The 19,918-nt window shown below is 38.7% G+C and overlaps 1 protein-coding gene across 4 annotated transcripts in view; it reads left to right on the top strand.

Annotated features, from left to right (window-relative positions):
* LOC134212636 (nocturnin) overlaps window positions 1–19,918 on the top strand; it is a 106,352-nt gene that overhangs the window by 67,803 nt on the left and 18,631 nt on the right. The window contains exon 2 of one of the 4 annotated variants that reach the window (XM_062690658.1): window positions 11,409–11,841. The exons of 2 other annotated variants lie outside the window; for them this stretch is intronic. In XM_062690658.1, the coding sequence (XP_062546642.1) occupies window positions 11,768–11,841 (74 nt within the window). In that variant the 5' untranslated portion in view covers window positions 11,409–11,767. Of the gene's footprint in view, window positions 1–11,408; window positions 11,842–13,228; window positions 13,425–19,918 lie in introns of those variants that run through there. One more of the 4 variants, XM_062690656.1, reaches the window with a different exon arrangement.

The following is a 19,918-nucleotide window of genomic DNA, read 5'->3' as shown; positions in this document are numbered from 1 at the left end:
CGGCGGTGACGTCGCCCTAAGTCAAGTCCAGTTAGGCGCTTCCACGTTCTACCTATAGGGACACGGCAGGTATTTCCGTCTGTGGTCCAATTCCCGTCATAGGGGGTAAAACCAACGTCCGCTTTACGTTACGCTTTGCTACAAATGAGTTATAGCAGAAAAAGTGTCGCTTTTATTGTTTTTCGAGACTTTGACGGAAATGTAAACGCAGACGAAAATATCTGCCGTAACCCTACTTTATATATTTTATTAAATTTTGGCAGCGCTTTTACGCAACACGTTCTACCTGGGTGATTACCACTGCTGCGATGAAACAGTCTGGGGGGTCGTCGGGCGAGCAAGTGGATCAAGGTCTGGATCAAGAACGAACGATCGACAGAGGTTGGCTAATGACTTTCGGTTTTAGGTGAATGTTGGGTTGATTTTTTTTGGAGAGTAGAACAACATCAATAAAAGTGGTAATGGGAATGGAATATTAATGGAATGGTGCCGAATTAGATGATTTATAAAGCAGACGAACTCGGAGACCTAAGCAACAATAAAAATATTGCTGAAGGTCATGACAGAAGAATCTGTGTTTTAATAGCAAATAGGAACATTTATTGAAGTTGAGGATGAATTAATACGGATATGGTCACCTTTTTTTCAATTTCTCAAAAATTAATCTACCAGGAAAATTTTTTTACCGTTTATTTTCTTTAAATAACTGTATACAAATTAATCATTTTCATCCTGGTAATTTTGATAGCTTTGCGTAAAATTTTCTTAATTTTCGAAAAAAAATGTTAATTTTCGGAATAATTTTATAAATTCCCTAGAAAATGTTGTAAATTCACAGGGAAATTATAATTTTAGGATTTTTTTTGGAATGTTGTAAAAAGGAGGGGGGTGGAGTGGGTCGTGGAGTTTGTGAATCCCGGGGGGAGGGGTAGTATCCTAAGAGCTCTGCTTTTATCTTCATAGCAATGCACATTGGTCCAGGTAGCATACAAAGCGGTAATAAGTTGTTCAAGCCGAACATAGCAGAGATAGAAAAAACTTTGTTCTACAAAGTTGCTCCTAACAATGAGGGCTTTTTGAGGTTTTCAAAAAATAGGGTGGGCCACATTTGAAAAAAATTAAATATAAAACTTTTTCATTTGCAGAGATACGGCTATACAATGTTCCGCGAAGTTATAGTTCAGCCAGATTCCAAGAATTTTGCTAAAAAAATTATTTCTCTAGCTCTTAAATTGACTGATTTAGAGCAATTTTCCCAAGTTTACTTAGGGTGACCCTCAAAAAAACAGTTTTTTTGCTCTAACTTTTTTGTTTCAAATTTCTCAGCAATGTGATGTTCAGAGCACTTTTTGTGCTTTGCAGGGCGCAACTTTTCATGGACTTAGCGTTGCCATATCTCATGCGGATCAAAAGTTATTGAGGTTTTTCTTCGAAAAAAACGTTTTCTTCTAACGGCTGTATCTATGAATGGCGCAAACATTTTTTCAATCTGTTTTCTCGACCTTATTCTACTACTTTCAGGCTTCATTTCAGGGTGTTTAAATCGAGGGGATAATTGAAAATAGCCCCATATTATTGCAATGAAAAATTACCGTTTTTTTCATTTTCAAGCACTAATTTGCTATTTTTAAGTGTTTTGCTTCCATGGCTTACTTTGTGATATGGCAAACGCCACACCATTTAGTTATAGAGCCTGAGCAGAAGCTAATATCTCAGGTGTATGTTTTTTCTATCAAAAGTTTTGTACGATTCACCAAACTATTTTTTAAGGCCCATCTGACGAAAGAACATTATTTATACAAACAATATGAGACTACGACATCAGTTCATTGATTTCATACACTATTCTATGCCAAATATATTTTGAAAATGAAGAGCACGTCTACAGCAGTAATTTATTTGGAAGGCTCAAAACTTTATTCCAATACCAAATCCAATATGGCTGCCCCATTGTTATTATTGCAAATTGAGGATACACTCTTCCTCTTTCCAACGATATGCTGATCCATAAGATCGGTTGAGAAATGTTGGAGTTATGACAGTTTTGGTGAATCAAGAATTGACAAAATCGAAGGATCCATAAAAGTGATTTCGTCCATAACTAACGAGGGGTCCAACTTTCTGAAAAAATTAACTCGGATTCCTAATAAACTCGCCGAAAGCATTCTAATGAACATAAATTTGGGCATTTTCAAAGACCTCGTGCAAATAGTGGCTCGGTCTCAGCGAAAATTACTGACATGTATAAGATACGAAATAACAAAAAGTAATATACAAAATATTCAAAGCATAACATATGTTGTTATTATAATATCAAAGGCAAAACATAATTATTTTTTGTTTTGTATTAAAATATCTGATAATGTTATGCCTAAAGTATTTATTTTGGATATTAATTTTTGTTATTATTTTTTGTCATGTTACCTCTTATTCATATCAAGTTCATAAAACTGCTGTTTTCAAGATATTAGCTTCTGCTCAGGCTCTATAACAAAATGATGTGGCGTTTGCCATATCACGAAGTAAGCCATGGAAGCAAAACACTTAAAAATAGCAAATTAGTGCTTAAAAATGAAAAAAAACGGTAATTTTTCATTGCAATAACATGGGGTTATTTTCAATTATCCTCTCAATGTAAACACCCTGAAATGAAGCCTGAAAGTAGTAGAATAAGGTCGAGAAAACAGATGGAAAAAAGTGTTTGCGTCATTCATAGATACAGCCGTTAGAAGAAAACGTTTTTTTCTAAGAAAAAAATCAATAACTTTTGATCCGTATGAGATATGGCAACGCTAAGTCCATGAAAAGTTGCGCCCTGCAAAGCACAAAAAGTGCTCTGAACATCACATTGCTGAGAAATTTGAAACAAAAAAGTTAGAGCAAAAAAATTGTTTTTTTGAGGGTCACCCTAAGTAAACTTGGGAAAATTGCTCTAAATCAGTCAATTTAAGAGCTAGAGAAATAATTTTTTTAGCAACATTCTTGGAATCTGGCTGAACTATAACTTCGCGGAACATTGTATAGCCGTATCTCTGCAAATGAAAAAGTTTTATATTTAATTTTTTCAAATGTGGCCCACCCTAATTTTTATGAAAACCTCAATAAGCCCCTCACCGTTAGGAGCAACTTTGTAGAACAATTTTTTTTCTATCTCTGCTATGTTCGGCTTGAACAACTTATTACCGCTTTGGATGCTACCTGGACCACTGTGCAATGTGTTCATAGATTGTATATTTGACAAATGTTGCAGAACATTTCAAGGAAGACGCAATACAGTGTTGCCCTGATTTTGTCTACCCTCCATTTTATGACGTTTTCGACTCAATTTTAACACGTCCCTTTTTTATCACGTTTTTGACCCGATTTTGCCACCACCAAAAATTCAAAAATTTTAATCGTTCTTTTTATTTTCGTAAACAAACCCAAACATAATAATGATTTTCATTAAATTAACTCTCGCCGCCTTTGGTTTATTACGAATGATTTCTGTGTAACTGTCAAAAATTTGTAAGCCTTTTCAACAAGTTATAACGGGTACCGTTCACCAAATATAGTATATTAACAATAAAGTCCACTTCGTAAATCTCCATATAAAAGATATTTTAGGTACTAGATAAAAATGGTCGCTGTCGTCGCTGTCCGGAACATCTTTTGCTGGCGAGGATAGGGGAGCTAAATGTCAAAGAAGGAAAATCCATACGATTTGACAGCTTGGTACCCAACATGTTCCGGACAGCAGAACAAAGGGAACCGAAGCGACAATCTTTATATAGTAACTAAAATATCTTTTCTCCATATATTAGGCAAGAGACAGCACATTCACACCATCTTGCGTCACAAAAGGTAACTAACGCCTGAAAACGATAACCAAGGGGTGTGTTATTGCAAAAATTACACTAATTTCACAATTTTTGAACATTTGAATTACATTTTTCGAAATTTTATTTTTAAACTAAGATTTAAAAATGGGGTCATGTGATGATTTCTAGCATATTATTTCGAAATGTTATGTTGCATATTGAATAATACGTTATAAGCACCCCTCGGAATGTCTCTTCACTACACTGATTGCCTTTTGTGACACCGCAGCGCTACTGTGTTGTCTCTCTAAATCAGCCAGAGTGGACTATATTGGTAATAGAGTATATTTGCGTTCACGCATTTTGCATTTCCAAGGCATAAACTAATTCATTTGTAAAACTAATCAAAAAATTGAAATTTTTTTTTCGATTTTGTCACATTCCCTATTTTATCACCCAGGGGGCAGTGTTGGTAAAAACTCAAAATCTCAAAACTCATGGATGATTAAAATCAAGCGTGAGTTGAAACGCAACCAACTCAGCACCTAAAAACTCATGGATGAGTTGAATCATCCATTTGAATCATCGTAGGTTTTCTTTTGTTCTCCTTCGGTAAAAACAGCGAATTGACGTTTGTCGCATAAAATATTAGACACTCTTTTATGTATAAGCAATAAATTGCCCCAAATTGATTTCAAATGCGTTTTTAAACCAAAATGATTTTTTGATAAATGAATGAAATGATGCGTTTTAGCATGAAAAATTCAAGCGTGATGCATACCTTTAAAATCGCAGACGGTTTCGTTCGCACGGGAGCGCTCGTTGATTAAGATTTATGAGTGTTTTACCAACACCGCCAGGGAATGATAAAATCAGGATATTACTGTAAAAGCAAACAGTCTTCTGTATGGGAAGAGACTTAGAAATACGATGTTGATGAGTATTTCGAATCAATCGATCAACAAGAAGCTTGATGAAATGTAAAACCGAGGTAATAAGGGAAAATTAAGGTCCCTGTAGGTTTCTACTTTGAAATTTGGTCAGAACATTTTAAAAGTTTGACATTTAATGAATCATTTGTTCAAATTTGAACGACATTCTAGTTATCCCCTGAACAAACCTTCTAAATTTAAGAAAAAAAAAGTGTGTGTATCGCCACGTTTCCGGAATCTTCCCTACTCTAGGATCGTGTTATTTTTTATGGATATTCTTTAAATGAAGAGGAATTTCTGTTGGTTTCATACGTCACATCTGTTCTATCTTAAAAACCGGTAATCGCTTATCTCGAAGCTCCTCACCGTGGTTAATAGAGCGATTCGAAAAGCGATGCTTCATGTTCTTCCAAACGTTCAGCAAATACAGCCAATATTGCATTTATGTTGCTATTCAGGCTCTACTTAATTTACCGAATTGATAATTTATTTGCGGATGAAAACACCCCCCTAATTAAAAATTAATATTTTGTTTGTTAGCAAACCTTCGCAGTAGTCTTCTCTAGTTGTGTAATGAGTTCACTTCCTCCATAATTAATTCGAGGGTTGCAGCAAGGAACATTGTCCTCAAAAAAAATCTGTTACCACATCGCTTGCAGCAAGCTTTTCGTCAAAGGTAGCGATACTTCTTTCAATGGAATGCGACATGTCAACCAAATTGAATAGAAATCACCTTTGATTATGAATTCGGTTTGCAGCTTCACCGTTGCCGAGTAAACCAGTTGAAATGCTTACGAAAAATATTCGATATTTCCATCGTGTATCACATTCGAGTGTTGCAATTGGCTTTCGGTTTACTTTGAAGATACGCCGCCATTTACTAGTGCGAAGTGTAGATGCATTGTTTTTGATGAGCTGCATCTGCGGCTTGAACCTTGGGGATCTTATGACATCATGAACTGCTAATTGTGTAATGTATGTGCCGCACATCGAACTCCGTCTAACATAGAAGCGGACTAAGCTACAACCGAAGGACGAAGGAGGTCCTTCGAAGCTTAGTAGGGAAAGCACCTGTCTAGTGTACTGGTTTCGTGAGATCAAAGCCCACCGAAGGAAGTGCTTATCCCCCAACATTTTTTTAACTGAATCTGTCACATGTTTCAGGCATAGCGAATAGCTTAATATCCGGAATATAGGCAATTAATTTTGAATGAACTACAGTGCCCATGTCGTCAGATCGTCAATCGATTCGGAATCCTCATCACTGCTAAAACTAGCTTCTTTCTTACTTACAGCCGTTTTCATGTTCACAATTATCGGATCAATTGTTCATTTCTCGATCACTATCGATATTTCCAAAGTTGCTCCGTTATCCGTCGTAATTGAGTAAACTTGATCTAATCCTATATCAAACTTGGTCAGAATGGTTATAACTTCTTGCCACAAATTCTCCTCTGTTTGAGCCACTTTGATATCCACAAGTCCAAGTGGTTATTTTACCATCTTTCAAATATTGTAATACATAAAAACTTGAACTTAATTAATCTTCAATCATGCGATTTGAATGATAGGTACATTATTTCGATTGATTTTTATTTTGAGAGCAACTTGAATTTTGTGCAATATATCACATATACCTGTTTTTTCAACACAAACAAAGGTATGCCACCATATGTCCCCATTTTGACACAGGTTTTATTGAAAAAAATTTACATCAATTTCGGCTGACATTTTTGCTATCTTCTTGGGTTTCGGTTCACTTTCTTCAATTTCTTCTTCAGGATCCAAACTTAACTTTTGGAATTGCTTGGGTTGCATGTCCCTTGAATGACGTTTCAAATCACCCTTCTTTGTGGAGTTTAGCATTTTCTGACATATGTATATTGCATTTGGCTAGGTGTCATCAAACTGACTGGTGATTATTGCTGTTGATTTTTTTAACAGGAAGCTGACGTTTTTTGGGGTAATTTTGGATTTCAATTCCTTGTAATGATGCATAATTTAATGGTTTTAGGCAATAACATTTCGGAAACAAATATACCGATGCAGCGAAGCCAGACCAACTGAAATTTCCATAGATTTAAGGAATCGAAGGTTTTTTTTCTGCGAAAATCTACGGATTTCTTTTAAAGCGTACTTTGAATTTCAATTGTAGTATCTGTGAGTGTAATCATCAGTTATTAACATTGTACGGGGACACTGTCTTGAATCCAAATTTGAAACATGCATTTCTTCAGCAGGTCGTACTTGATTTGTAAGAGACAGTTTAGAAAACGCTTCAAATTTTCTGAAAATTGTATTGCTTTATTGCTTTAAATCCGAGGGGTGACATATTCTATTTTGATATTTGTATCGGCTTAATTTAATTCATTAAACATAGTACGCACAGAAGAAAACATGGATTTTTTAAATGAATTTCTTTTAGAAACTCCATCGGAAATTTATTAGGCAACTTTCTCAGAAATTCTTTTAGGAATACTTTTCGAAAATCTGCTCGGGTTCTTCTTCGGAAAATCTTTCAAACATTAATTTGCAAATTCCTCCAGAAATACTTTCGAGAGCTCCTCCAAGAGTTCCAAATAATAAACAAAAATCCGCCAGTAATTCCATTGACCTTTCCCATACCTTCGGAAAAGCATTTGTAAATTTCTCCAGAAGTTGCTTCGAAAGTATCTACGGGTAATCCTCTAAAAAATGTAACAAATCCATATAAAATTCCGTAAGGTTTTCCAAAAGAAATATGCTGAAGGAAGTTCAGAAGAAAATTCTAAGGGAAATTTCGAAAAAACTATTAGAAGTCCTTCTTTGGGCTTTCAAAGGAATATCTGGAGGAATTTCTCAAGAATTTTTTGGATTTATTTTTGGAGTAATTTCTAGAGAATTTTCCATAGAAATCTATAGAGGAAATTGAATTCAAGAATTTTGAAAATTCTTGTACAAAATCATTTAGAAATTCCTTTTATATAAAGTTCGGATATTCCTAGAGTTTCGTCTTAAATTTCTGGAGGAAATTCCCAATGAAGTACTGGATAAATTTCCGAAGAAATGGAATTTACACTGTAGCGATTTCCCTGGGAATTGATGAAATTATTTCTGAATAATTTCCTGTAGGAATTTCTGAAAAAAAAACATTCAAGAAATTTTTGGAAGATTTCCTTTAAGAATCCTTAGAAGAATTTCTGAACGAATTTCCGGAAGAATGCCTTACGGAACTTACTGAGCTTTTCCTACAGAAATTTCCGAAGGAATATGTAGGAATTAGTAAAAAATGGATGGAAACTCCTTTAGGAGTTTATGCGTTGAGAAAAATTAGAGATCTTTCGTGTAATGCCCTGTATACTAGAATTGTGGAGGAGCGCCGAAATAGGGCCAGCCAAACATTTTGAGTGAATCTACGCAATTAATGGGTAAGCAATCTGGCATCGCTGTATTGATGCACACAGGAGTATGCAGTGAAAAAGCGTGGCCATAACTATGTCAATAATTTTGTCGCCTGTAAATGCGTTCAATATAAACAGCAAAGTGTATTTTTATTTTTTAAGCCCTTTACATTTATCTAGCAGTGAAGTTTGATCACTGGCGGTGTCAGTTATTTTTATTTGATATAGCACTACTTGGCGCAAGAACACTGTCTTTGAGAATTACAGCGTGCTTGCGACGAGAGGGATCCACCAATGGCTCCGTCGCGTCAGTGAGTATGATCTCCCTTATGTTAATCTTCATTCTTTGATTTTTACTTACTAAACTATATTAATTTGTCGTCGGGTAATAGTAAAGTTCCTGGATAATGTTTTGTAATGTCAAATAAAGCAGATCTAATAAATACGAAATGCAAATCAACCACTTCGTTTCTTAACCTTCCGGGACTCGCATGGTCCTGGATCACTCACGCAGTCGCTCTTGTGAGCTACATGCGTGCTTTTTTCGAAGGTGTTGTACTTTTTACAGCGGTGCGAGTCCCTTAAGGTTAATAACCGTCTACATCAGAAACGTGCGCATGCTTTTATGGATCGATGCGTTCATCAAAGTCTAACTCTTCTTTGGAAGCGAAACATAATTTATGTAAGCACTCAAAACAAAAATGTTTTTTTCTGCCATTTTTCCTAAACTTTACTATATTAAAATAAAAATAAATCACGGTTGCATGAGTACCTATGTGAAATGTTTTTTGTGGATCTTTTGTTGCTTGGACTGGTTTGGCATAATCAAACCTAATTAAAAGTTTTATTTTGAAAAATATTGCCTTTTGTTGTTATATTGCCTTCAAAAATTTGCTTGCCGTGAGTTTTGTGTTCGGCTCACACAGACAGCTAGATTTCAGCTCGGCTTGATACACACATTTTTCGTATCTGTTTCTCCCTCCCAGCTCGTACTTTAACTGTCAAACTAATGTTGTTGTTGTTGAATAGGCTTTTTGAAGACGTCTTACTACTCACTTCGCGCATCTCACTTTTTTACAGTGAGAAAAGAAAATGAAGAGTGAGAAGTGAGACGTCTCACTCCTCATTTCTCACTTCTCGCTGTAAAAAGTGAGTAGCGCAAGGTGAGTAGTGAGACGTTTCACTTCTCACTTCGCTCTCTTCGTTTTTTACAATGAGAAGTGAGAATTGAGGAATAAAAATTGAGAAGTCTCTCTTCTTACTCCTAATTTCTCAGTTTTCAAATGTCCGATTCGACCCTATTCGATTCGATGTCTCATTCGGTCAAAAGTCCGATTCGGCCAAATGACCATTTCGGTCAAATGACAATTTCGGTCAAATGACCATTTCGGTCAAATGACCCTTTCGGCCAAATGATCCTTTCGGTCAAATGGCCCTTTCGGCCAAATGACCTTTCCGACCAAATGACCCTTCCGGCCAAATGACCCTTTCGGTCAAACGACCCTTTCGGCCAAACGACCCTTATGACCAAATGACCCTTTCGACCAAATAAACCTTTCGGCCAAACAACTTTTTCGGCCAAATGTTCCTTTCGGCCAAATGACCCTTTCCGCCAAATGACTCTTTCGGCCGAACGACCCTTCCTTTCGGTCAAACAACTTTCGGCCTAGTGACATTCGGCCAAATTGCTTTAGGCCGAATGGGTTTCGGCCAAACGACCCTCCCCATTTGGTAGTCCAAAAAGTCGCAAATGCATCACTCATTCTGTGGAAGATTATGATTTAAAAAATGTATTGGAGGTAACTACTTTCCTTCGATGGGACTCGAACCCACGACCATCAGTAATAAAGCTTTTTTTAAAAGTCGTGAAAAATGGAAAAATGGGCAAAACGCCCCACCGTAACCAAAGACGTTTCATTGCCCTTTATTAGTATTTCATATATCGCCACAATACCCCTATGTACTTGATATTAAAAAAACAACATAAGTCCATTTAAGCAGGTTTGAATTACATAGTTTCCGTATCATTTGGATGCAACTGCTGCAGGCTCGCCGCGCTTGTGTCCATTTAGTAAGGGCATATCGTCTTGCCTACATTGGGGCGTTTTGACCAGTGAAACATATTTTCGAAAAACGTTACATTTTTGAAGATAAAAACATTTTTTGCCTTTCTCGTACAACTAAGTTGTACCGAAAAGCTATCATTTCACTCCGAAAACGAACTTTTTATAGAAGCCTCTGATATCCATAGTATTATATACCAATCGACTCGGCTCAACGAGCTTAGCACATGTCTGTCTGTCCGTGTGTATGTATGTGTGTATGTGTGTGCACAAAAGCTATAAAAAAATTAGACAACTTTTCGTATAGTAATCCTTAACCGATTTTCTCGCAACAAGTTTCATTCGACAGGGGACAAAGCCTTGTTGATCACTATTGAATTTTAAAACGTTCGGTCATTGCGTTTAAAAGTTATCAAGAAAATGGTACATCGGACCATATAAACCACATATAATGTTGGTGTCTTAACTAAATGCGAGAAAGGCACCACCAACACTAGGTGGATTAATCTGGTTTTTTTTTATCATATTAACCACTGAGGGAAGTTATTTTGTTGCCCAACTGAGTGTTCCAGTGCAAGTTTTGCGGACAGTATGCCAGCGTCGCTCTAGAATGTTGTGCAAACAATAATTGAAAGTTACATCAAAACTGTAACTTTTTTTATTTTGCTATTATTTTCATTATGTAATACAAAGATACTTCCACATTCACATAGTATGATGGTTTTACAAATATTTAATTGTACCAACTTATTTTTACCCTTGGTTAGTTATAGTTTGCTAGAAATCAAAGGGGGTGTTTTGGTCAGGTGGAGCGCATTATACCGATTTACCCTAAATGGCTAATCTTTATAAAGTTGGAACCTCACATTCCAATAAAACGGCAAAATCTGCACAAAGAGTATTTATAATTAATAATTTGACAAAAAAATTGAATAATAAGTCTTATGAACAATAATTTTAAAAAAATGTAATAGTTAATAATAAATATTTACTATCATTATCCTTATTCAAATCAGTGAATAACATTGTATGTCTGCCACAGTAGAAATGCATCTCAAATGCACAAATTCATCCATGGACCCAACTGCAAGCCGCAAAGCTGTTAATTGCCGGAGAGTGTGTTTATTTTTATTATTACTGTAACAAGCCGAAACAAAACTGACCGTGAAAACTGTTTTCTCTCTTCTTCCTCATACCACATTCTCCTACATAAATCAAAATCATAACAAACAGTCCCTCTACAATAGCTTCGCTTACGATAGGACACCTGTCGAGCTCCCCACTAAGCCAAGACTCGAACCGTCATCAACTCGCCAACACATCCACAGACACAACACAAGAGAGTTCGCTCTCCAGCGAGTTTTTCGCTCTCCCCAGGAACCGGTCCCCATCAGTGGCCCCAGTGTGGTGTGTTAGTGCAAGCATTGATAAAATAAAATCCAGAGGTGGTGGTTCACTGCCTTGTGTGACAGAACAACACCCACGTTTCTTCGCGACACCGATATCGACTACAGCGTCGTCATCGCGATTCGCCGGACCGGTACTGAAAGAGTGTGTTCGATAGAGAGAAAGTGCACCCCAAAACTCACACAATGATGGACCTGTTCGTGCGGACCACATGCGTCTTCAGCACCAGGCGTTTTAAAGCGCTTCTGCTCATTCCAAGGTAATCGACATACACCGTTTATTGCGTTAGACCGGATCAAAACCGTTGAGTTGCGTTTTTGATTAATACTATCGGAAGTGACCAATTTGCGTTCTTGAGATGAGTACATGAGATTTTCATATCACAATCAGATATCACAATTTGTGATGCAAATATGAGCAATTTTTAGATTTGGAAAAATAGACTATTTATTCCTAATTCACAAAAAACAGAGACATAAAAAAAACGTTTTTATCGACCTTGAAAAGAAGGTTAAGTAGATTTCGAGCTCTCCCATAGAAGTTATTAGGTGACAATCTTAGACAGGAACACCGTCTTCGACCAGAGGTCGTACAGACTGAACACTTAAACACCTAGCATGAGACAACGCAGATATAACACCCAGTGGACCAGTGGAGAATTTTTCGATAACGAAAAGTTTCCTCCTTACCGGGGCGGGAATCGAACCCACACTCCATAGTACATGCGTCTAGACGATTGACGTCGCTAACCGCACGGCCACGAAGCCCACAATGGGACAAATTAACATATTCAAACATATTTCTAGAACTAGGCCACAAATGCTGAGAGATTATGATTGAAAGTATTCTTTACAAAGAGCTTCTAGTCCTACCTTGTATGAGTGGGCAACAGAGTACACATTATTAATAAATAATCGAACCCGTGTAGCATAGTTCAGTCAGATTCTACTGCAGCAACTGAAATACGACTTGATTTGATCGTACATAGGTCACGGGTGTTTGTTTACAACATGTGTATTGCTCGGCTATCCTTAAATGCTCTTGTGAGGAAATTTATCCCACAAAAAAGTCATGAGGAGATGATGGTTGAGATTAAACCCTTATAAGAACCACAACCATCTTAGGTAAATTTCCTTTCAAAATTTTCGCATATTTAAAATTATCGTTAACCAGTCTGCTCTGTCTACTCATTCACTTCTAAAAACCGCGACAGTTGTGTGCGGCTGTCGTCCGATCGGCTGCCCACATCCGTAAGTCGTTGCTGGTACTGCCACCCAATAAGATCATCCCGTGTTCATTCGGTCGGTCGGTGTCCATAAAATAGAAGAATAAATCCGCGTGTGCCAAAAACTTCGCGTTCTGAATGTGATAGCTACGATCTGTGTGTTAACCCGCGTTGGATCACGTTCGATAGGAATCCCTGCGAAGCAAGTGAAGTGTGTTTTCGTGCCGTCGTCCGTCCGGGTGCTTTGGTGTATGTTGCTCGTTCACCCTTCTACCAGGAAGTGTCGTCCCTTCGCCCGAATTGTGCAAAAGGTGTGTGAGCCCGCAGTACAGTTTCATAGCGGTAATCCTCCCCGATCTTGCCTATATCCATGTTCGCTTTGTTTTCGATGCCAGGCATCACTGAAATTCGAACCCGTCTGACCAGTGCGATTTCGCTCTCGGGCGAGTGATGCTGTAATCGAAATTTGAAGAATCAGTGTTCTATCGGAAATCTACGACAAAAATCGGCGCTAATCAGCAGTGCATGGAAATGTTCAAGCTTATCGCTAGCAAGCTACGAGTGGTGCTGCGAACGAGGATGGCTCCCTACCGGACCAAGCGGCCCCACCCGGAAAGGTACTCCTCGCTCTCCCGCTCGCTCTCTGTGTCCTCTGGGGCTGGATCCTAGCGCAGGACCAGTTCCTAGAGAAAAGTGGATGACCTTAAGGTCATTCATGTGTCTGTAGCTATGTGTAGCAAAATGTCTCGCTCACTACTAAGTAGGTAGTTGGGGCTTTGTGCTCGTCGCGTTCCTTCTCCATAGTCATGGTAGTGTGATTGATACGTGCTCGAGGTGGCATCAATAACGAAACCATATCGCACTGAGAAGTGTAGAAATCTGCTAGTGTGGCCTTGAGGTGATTATCATCCAGTGATTAGTTACAACGGGTCGTTCAATGTCAGACGTGATGAAAGTGATGAATAGAAATCATCTGGCACCTGCACTGGGGTAATAAATGAGTAGCGAAAAATGGCATTTAACCGTACGTGTCTTGTGCCGTCTGTGTCGAGAATGATTGATGTTGTTGCTGTTTGTGGCGCTGGTTCCGTTTGTTCAATAAACTGCTTATATGTGCAACGCTCTTCTCAGTGGTCGCGATTTTCAGAGGAGAGTGTAGTGTGAGAAATTTGTTGAGCAGTGATGCCGGTAATATGACAGCTGTTTGCATTGTGTATACTTCATTTTGTTTAATATCTAATCCAGTTGAAATCCAGATAAGGTGACTAGGGAGCCGTTCTCAAAGTCTTCAATAATTTGAAGTGAAAGGAAACTAAATAAATTTTACAAAAATGGATCTGACTGAGTGTGACAATTGGTGAAGCATCATCTTATTGTGCATTGTTTCACAGTTCTGTGCCAAGGTATCTTAAATCGGTTACAGGAGAAAATAGACACTACTCTCCGACGGCCGCAGGCAGGATTCCGCCCGGAAGTTCATGTTTGGACCATATTGTCATGCTCCGTTTCAATCTGGAGCAAGTTAACGAATTCCAAGAGCCTCTATTTGGTATTCATTGACTACAAAAAAGCGTTCGATCGTCTGAACCACAAAATTCTACGAGGCGCTCAAAGACACAAGAAAGTTTCGGCGTTCTTGAAGCGCAACGAGCCTTTTATTGCAGAGTTTTGCATAACGGAGCTTTGTCTGACATCATCTGGGTAATTTCCCACTCCAGAAATTGAATTCTATCTCCGCTTTCACTTTCCGGTACGGTTCTCTGATATGCAGAGGAAGATAGACGACCTTCATCTTCGATGAGTCTAATCATCAACGTCAACAGTATCAAATATTTGAAGGTTTAACATGAATAACCTCTGCAAAGTCTAGGAGACTAGGAGATCCTGTAGATCCAATCCGAAAAGTCATCGCACCACATTTCTAATACTCAACTCAAACGTGAACAAGTGTGTTGTTATACGCCAGTGAACTTGGTGTGTATCAGCAGAGATCACGAAGAAGCTGTATGTATCTACCGATGTCTACTTTTTATAATTGGGTCCTGGTGACGTCACAACTGTATCTCGTGACGAAATATCCAAGCAAGCACTGGACTGGCGACGAAGCCTCAATAACAAATCAAGGTACTTTTTTTCAAATGGGTGTAATTGATTCTCAACTTGATTTTTGAAATGGCGATTGTGGTTTTAATTCGAACTATCTTGGCCATTTAATGCTACAGTAGCAAACAGAAGGAATAAATAACGATCTGTTTGGTAGTAATGTCAGTTGTACGAAATGTGCTGAATAAAGAGAGTATGAGTTGTTTAAAATTTCAAGGTCAAATACAGTTACACCTATTTGAAAAATGTTCCTACATCAATAAAAGCAGTTGATAGAAATCTGACCTAGGCCCAGGTCTTGGCTGAAGCAAACAGCCGCCCAGGATGGAGATCTTCAACGTAGGCCCTATAGGTTCTAACACTAATGACAAACGGTCAAATTCCATTCGCTCTAATAGACCGAAAAGACCATTTGTCCGAGTGGACCAATATGACTGGCCCGAATGTATCAATTGCACGAACCAATCGTTTAGTCAAGTTGATTTGTTCCTCTATTGGCATCATGCAAAACGTGAATGATTACTTGTTCCATCTTCATTCACATTTGTCCGGAATAGATTTTTTTTCTCGTCGCGGAATAGTGAAGTTATTTTTTAAGTGGTTGGGTCGTGCATATGTATTACATGTTGTTTATGCAGGTAGAAGTGCGATCAGTTTGATCAAGCGCGCACCGTAGAGAAAGTAAAACCTTAGTGCGTGTTTGCTCGTCTTTTATATTGGACGCAGAAAGATCACGTGATTAAAGAAGTGTTTGGTTCGGCTTCGTGCGGATGAGTATATTACTTCAACATAACTTCGAACATAATAATTATTTAGTCGCTTAACAAGGCGACTTCCTTTGGTTTACCTTCTCATCTAACCAACTATCCCTTTCCTGTGACGCTCACGGAGATGCAGAGGAATTTTCGGTTTCTTGCAGCAATGAGTGTTGAACTTATTTTCTTCTCCTAATCCTATATTGACTGTGAATACTGAAACTCCAAAGCATGTATAGTGAAAATAGTTTTCTAATTCCAAGAAAGCCATACAATTGGTGAGCTGTACATATTTGTAGTTTGTCGGCCAATCACGATTCGCAGCTATGAAGTGTACAGTCAATCAAGCAAAGCTAAGCTTAAATCGCATTTGTCCGGAATATTTTTTTCCTTCTTCAATGGCATCATATTGCAGAAAGTAATTTACTCTTCGCATTTTCTGGACTAATTCATGCTATAGAAAGAGAATTTATGATATGCGTCGTAAGGCATAATAGACGTCACTAATAAACAGCCTAAGCCATAAAGAAGGCAGAAATATGCTTCCAAGCTAATCGGCATTATGCCTATTATGATCTACCAGGACCAAAAAACCTTGGCCTAACAGTAGCTTGTGCTTTGGATACTCCTTCTAAGCCCGAATTTTCCCTTTGTAGGATTGTAAGATCGAAAGTCAGAAAATCCAAAAAGATAATTTGGACAAAAGGTCCAAGATACAAAAGGTCGAAGTTACAATTGTCCAATTCATAAATGTGGGGGGGGGGGGCAGTAGGGACTATGCCCAAGGGCTTCACGATCCTTCCTCAGGTCACTGTGGATTGTGGAACTTCCCTAGGATATGTGGAGTTTGACAATGGGCTCTGTTAATTTTTTTTTGAAAGGTGCATGCATCCGCAAGAATGCTACGCCAAAGCCTAAAGCGCACTAGCCAAGTCCTGGTGTTGGGTGGGACCTCAAACAGACCTGAAAGGATAGCCCTCCGAGGAGACAGGTTGTTTGCGCAGGCCTAATAAGCCGCCTGTAAAACCAATAATCACGAACGACATAAGAGATAATACGACTCGATACAATCGGCAACGACCTAAGCGACGAATAAAGGATCACGATCGGAAGCTTGGAACATGAAAATGCAAGTCGCCGGGTTTCGCAGGTTGCGACAGGGTAATCTACGATAAATTACATCCCCGCAACTTCGACGTTGAGGCGCTGCAGGAGATTTGCTAAAGAGGGCAAAAAGTGTGAAAAAGCGGGCATCGAGCGGCTACCTTGTACCAAAGCTATTGCACCACCAACGAGCTGGGAATCGGCGTCATAGTGCTGGGCAAGATGCGCCAACGCATGATTTGGTGGTAGCCAACTAGCGCAAGGATGCAAGCTGATGATAAAAAGTGGTTGCTTCAACTATAGTATCATCAACGTGCACTGCCCACACGAAGGGTGACCTGATGACGAAGAAGAAGCGTCCTATGCAAATCTGGGGCAAACATGCGATGGATGGGCATCGGGACGTCAAAATCGTTATCGATGACATGAACACAAAGGTAGGCAGGGAGAAAATGTACAGACCGGTGGTCGGACCGAATAGTCTGTACATCAAATCGAATGACAACGGCCAGCGGTGCATACAGTGTAAACTTTACAGCCTCCTGCGGAATGCAGTTTTTCCCCAGCAAGAATATCCACAAAGCCACATGGAGATCATCTAGCCATGAAACGGAAAACAAAATCGACCACGCTCTAATCGACTGTTAAGCCTTCTCTGACATCACGAACGTCCGAATAAATCCGAGGAGGAGTGGAGACATAATTGTTTTAAAAATATTTGTATCGGCCAAATTTAGAAAAAAAATACTAATTATTGTTCGATTTAGTTTCGATGCTATCTAAGTCATCTTAAAAAGGATGTTCAAATTGTTTATTAGAAATTTATGAAACACACACTTACAGACACTCTTTGGAATTGTTTGAGGGATAATGTTGATCAACGCCATCCATTCAGAGTAGATTGGCGCACTGGTCTAGCCATAAGACAGACACTTAGGCTCGCCGATTTTCATAATCTTTGTAAACGATTTGTGTATTTTAAACAACCATCTAATATGTCTATAGCAAGGATTTAATTCAAAGAGAAATAAAAGGGTCCATCCCTTATCATCTCTGTAATAACTTGTAAATATAAGCTGTGTGGAAAAATCATAATCTTCAATGGAAATTAAGCGAGAACGCTCCGTTTTATCAAAGCTTGATGATGAGGGCTGGTTCTCAGGTCTGTCTGACACTTTACAATGTTTGTTTAAAAACTTCTGGGAACTCTTACTAAGAATATTGATCAAATGGAGAACAAGTAGCACACTTGTCTTAGACAGCTTTGGTACTATGCTTGATCTGATTCGTCGGTCAAGATTCTTGGGAGTTTATCTCAAATACATATGTTCACATTTTTGATGATGTCAACCAAAATTTCTGAAAGGAGGAAATTTAATTTGCCAAACAAGCCAAACCGCCATGTTGAGAGCGTTAGCCAGTGGGTATGTTTTGATGAAAAATCTAGCAAATCATGCGCCCTTAAGGTCACTCCTGACAGAATCCAAGTTTCAAAGTGCTCGCGTTTTCGGGGGCACACCACTCGACACGGAGGCGGCGGACAACTGTCATTTTTGTTGATTCAGCTTGGCTGCGTCGCAGCAGGCGTGAAAAATAAAACTAACCGTTGTGCGCTGCTTCCGTATCCAGTGGTGTGCCCCCGAAAACGCGAGCACTTTGAAACTTGGATTCTGTTAGGAGTGACCTTATACGATTGCATTAGGCATTCCTAGCAACCCCATGGAAACCGGAAAGGTGGAAAATACCGTCCTCAAACTTGCTAGCCAACAAATTCGCTAGCTGTCAGTTTTACTTTCCCCACACCCCGCTTCCATCGATTGCTTAGATCACTGTACCTATTGGGCTAGGTTCCATGATATCAACTGTAAGATATGATATTTAAGATATGCGTGTCCGCAAAGTGTAACACACGACTGAGCCAAGTTAATGAGATGGTTAAAAAAAGTTTGTTGCTTGGGAAGTCAGGCCTAGGTTGCAAGAATTTTTAGTGTCTTCTGCCTTATTAATGCTTCATGCTTCAAAGTTTGCGGTCACAAGAGTTCTCCCAGCTTTTGTGGAAAATTGTTTTGAGTCTATGGGGTAAAGTATATTTGAGCTAGTCAGCTGTGAGGTTCTTAACAATAATTTTTCTTTCTATAAATACACAATGTGAAACTGATTGCTAAGATAGAGGAAGTAGTCCCATAACGCCCGGGGCCAAACGCCTTTTGAGTATTCTCTCATGTTTAACAATCATATTTAACATGTTTACTTGAATGATGTAGGTTTGGTAAAAATGGCAAAAATAATAATTTAATGTACTACACACCTCTACGCAATATCAGAATACTTATTCGCCGATGCGTGGTATGTTGTTCCTTAACCCTTTCAGGACGGATGGGTCATATATGCCCAGCGTTTTAGATTGGCTGTGTAAAATCACAGAAGAGAGATAGATAGGTCCCCACTTTCTTCAGAATCCAAGTTTTCCAGGATGTTGGCTTTGCAGGAAAAATATCAGGGCTCGAGTTTGACTATACTGAAGACCCTGAAGACCCAGATATCTGAAACCTTGGGAAGATTTCGCTTCTGAGAGCATGCAAATAAATCTGGCATGTGTGAATCCTAAATTACATTGTTTGATATTTCTAAATATTCAGACAAGTTGAGTCATCCTGAACGTTATGCCTGTGATTAATTTTCAGGAACACGAGATGCTCAAGGAACTCCAAAACGTTCTGGAGTTCAGCCCACGATATCTATCAGATCAATCAAGGCTTTTGCATTGTCCTCATCGTCGGTATTTACCCAATCTGATTCAATAAGCATATACTCATTATGAAAAACATATTTTCTTGAATACGAGATGCTCAAGGTACTCAGGGTAGCAATGTCCACAACGTCAGTACAAGCACTCCCCCATTTCGGTTCAATAAGCATATGCGCATGATGCAAATCCAATATTCTTGAATGGGGGATGCTCAAGGTACTCCAAAATATTCTTGAGTTTATTTTATAGTATCTTCCACATCATCATCATCAACATCGGTATTTACCCAATCCGGTGTAATAAGCATATGATTCTAATTTCTATGAACATGGGCCCCTCCTTAGCCGTGTGGTAAGACGCGCGGCTACAAAGCAAGACCATGCTGAGGGTGGCTGGGTTA

The sequence above is a fragment of the Armigeres subalbatus genome, chromosome 2, assembly GCF_024139115.2.
Source record: "Armigeres subalbatus isolate Guangzhou_Male chromosome 2, GZ_Asu_2, whole genome shotgun sequence".
NCBI classification, from domain to species: Eukaryota; Metazoa; Arthropoda; class Insecta; order Diptera; family Culicidae; genus Armigeres; species Armigeres subalbatus.
Note: the sequence above shows the minus strand (reverse complement) of the source record. Positions and strands in the feature narration are given on the sequence as shown.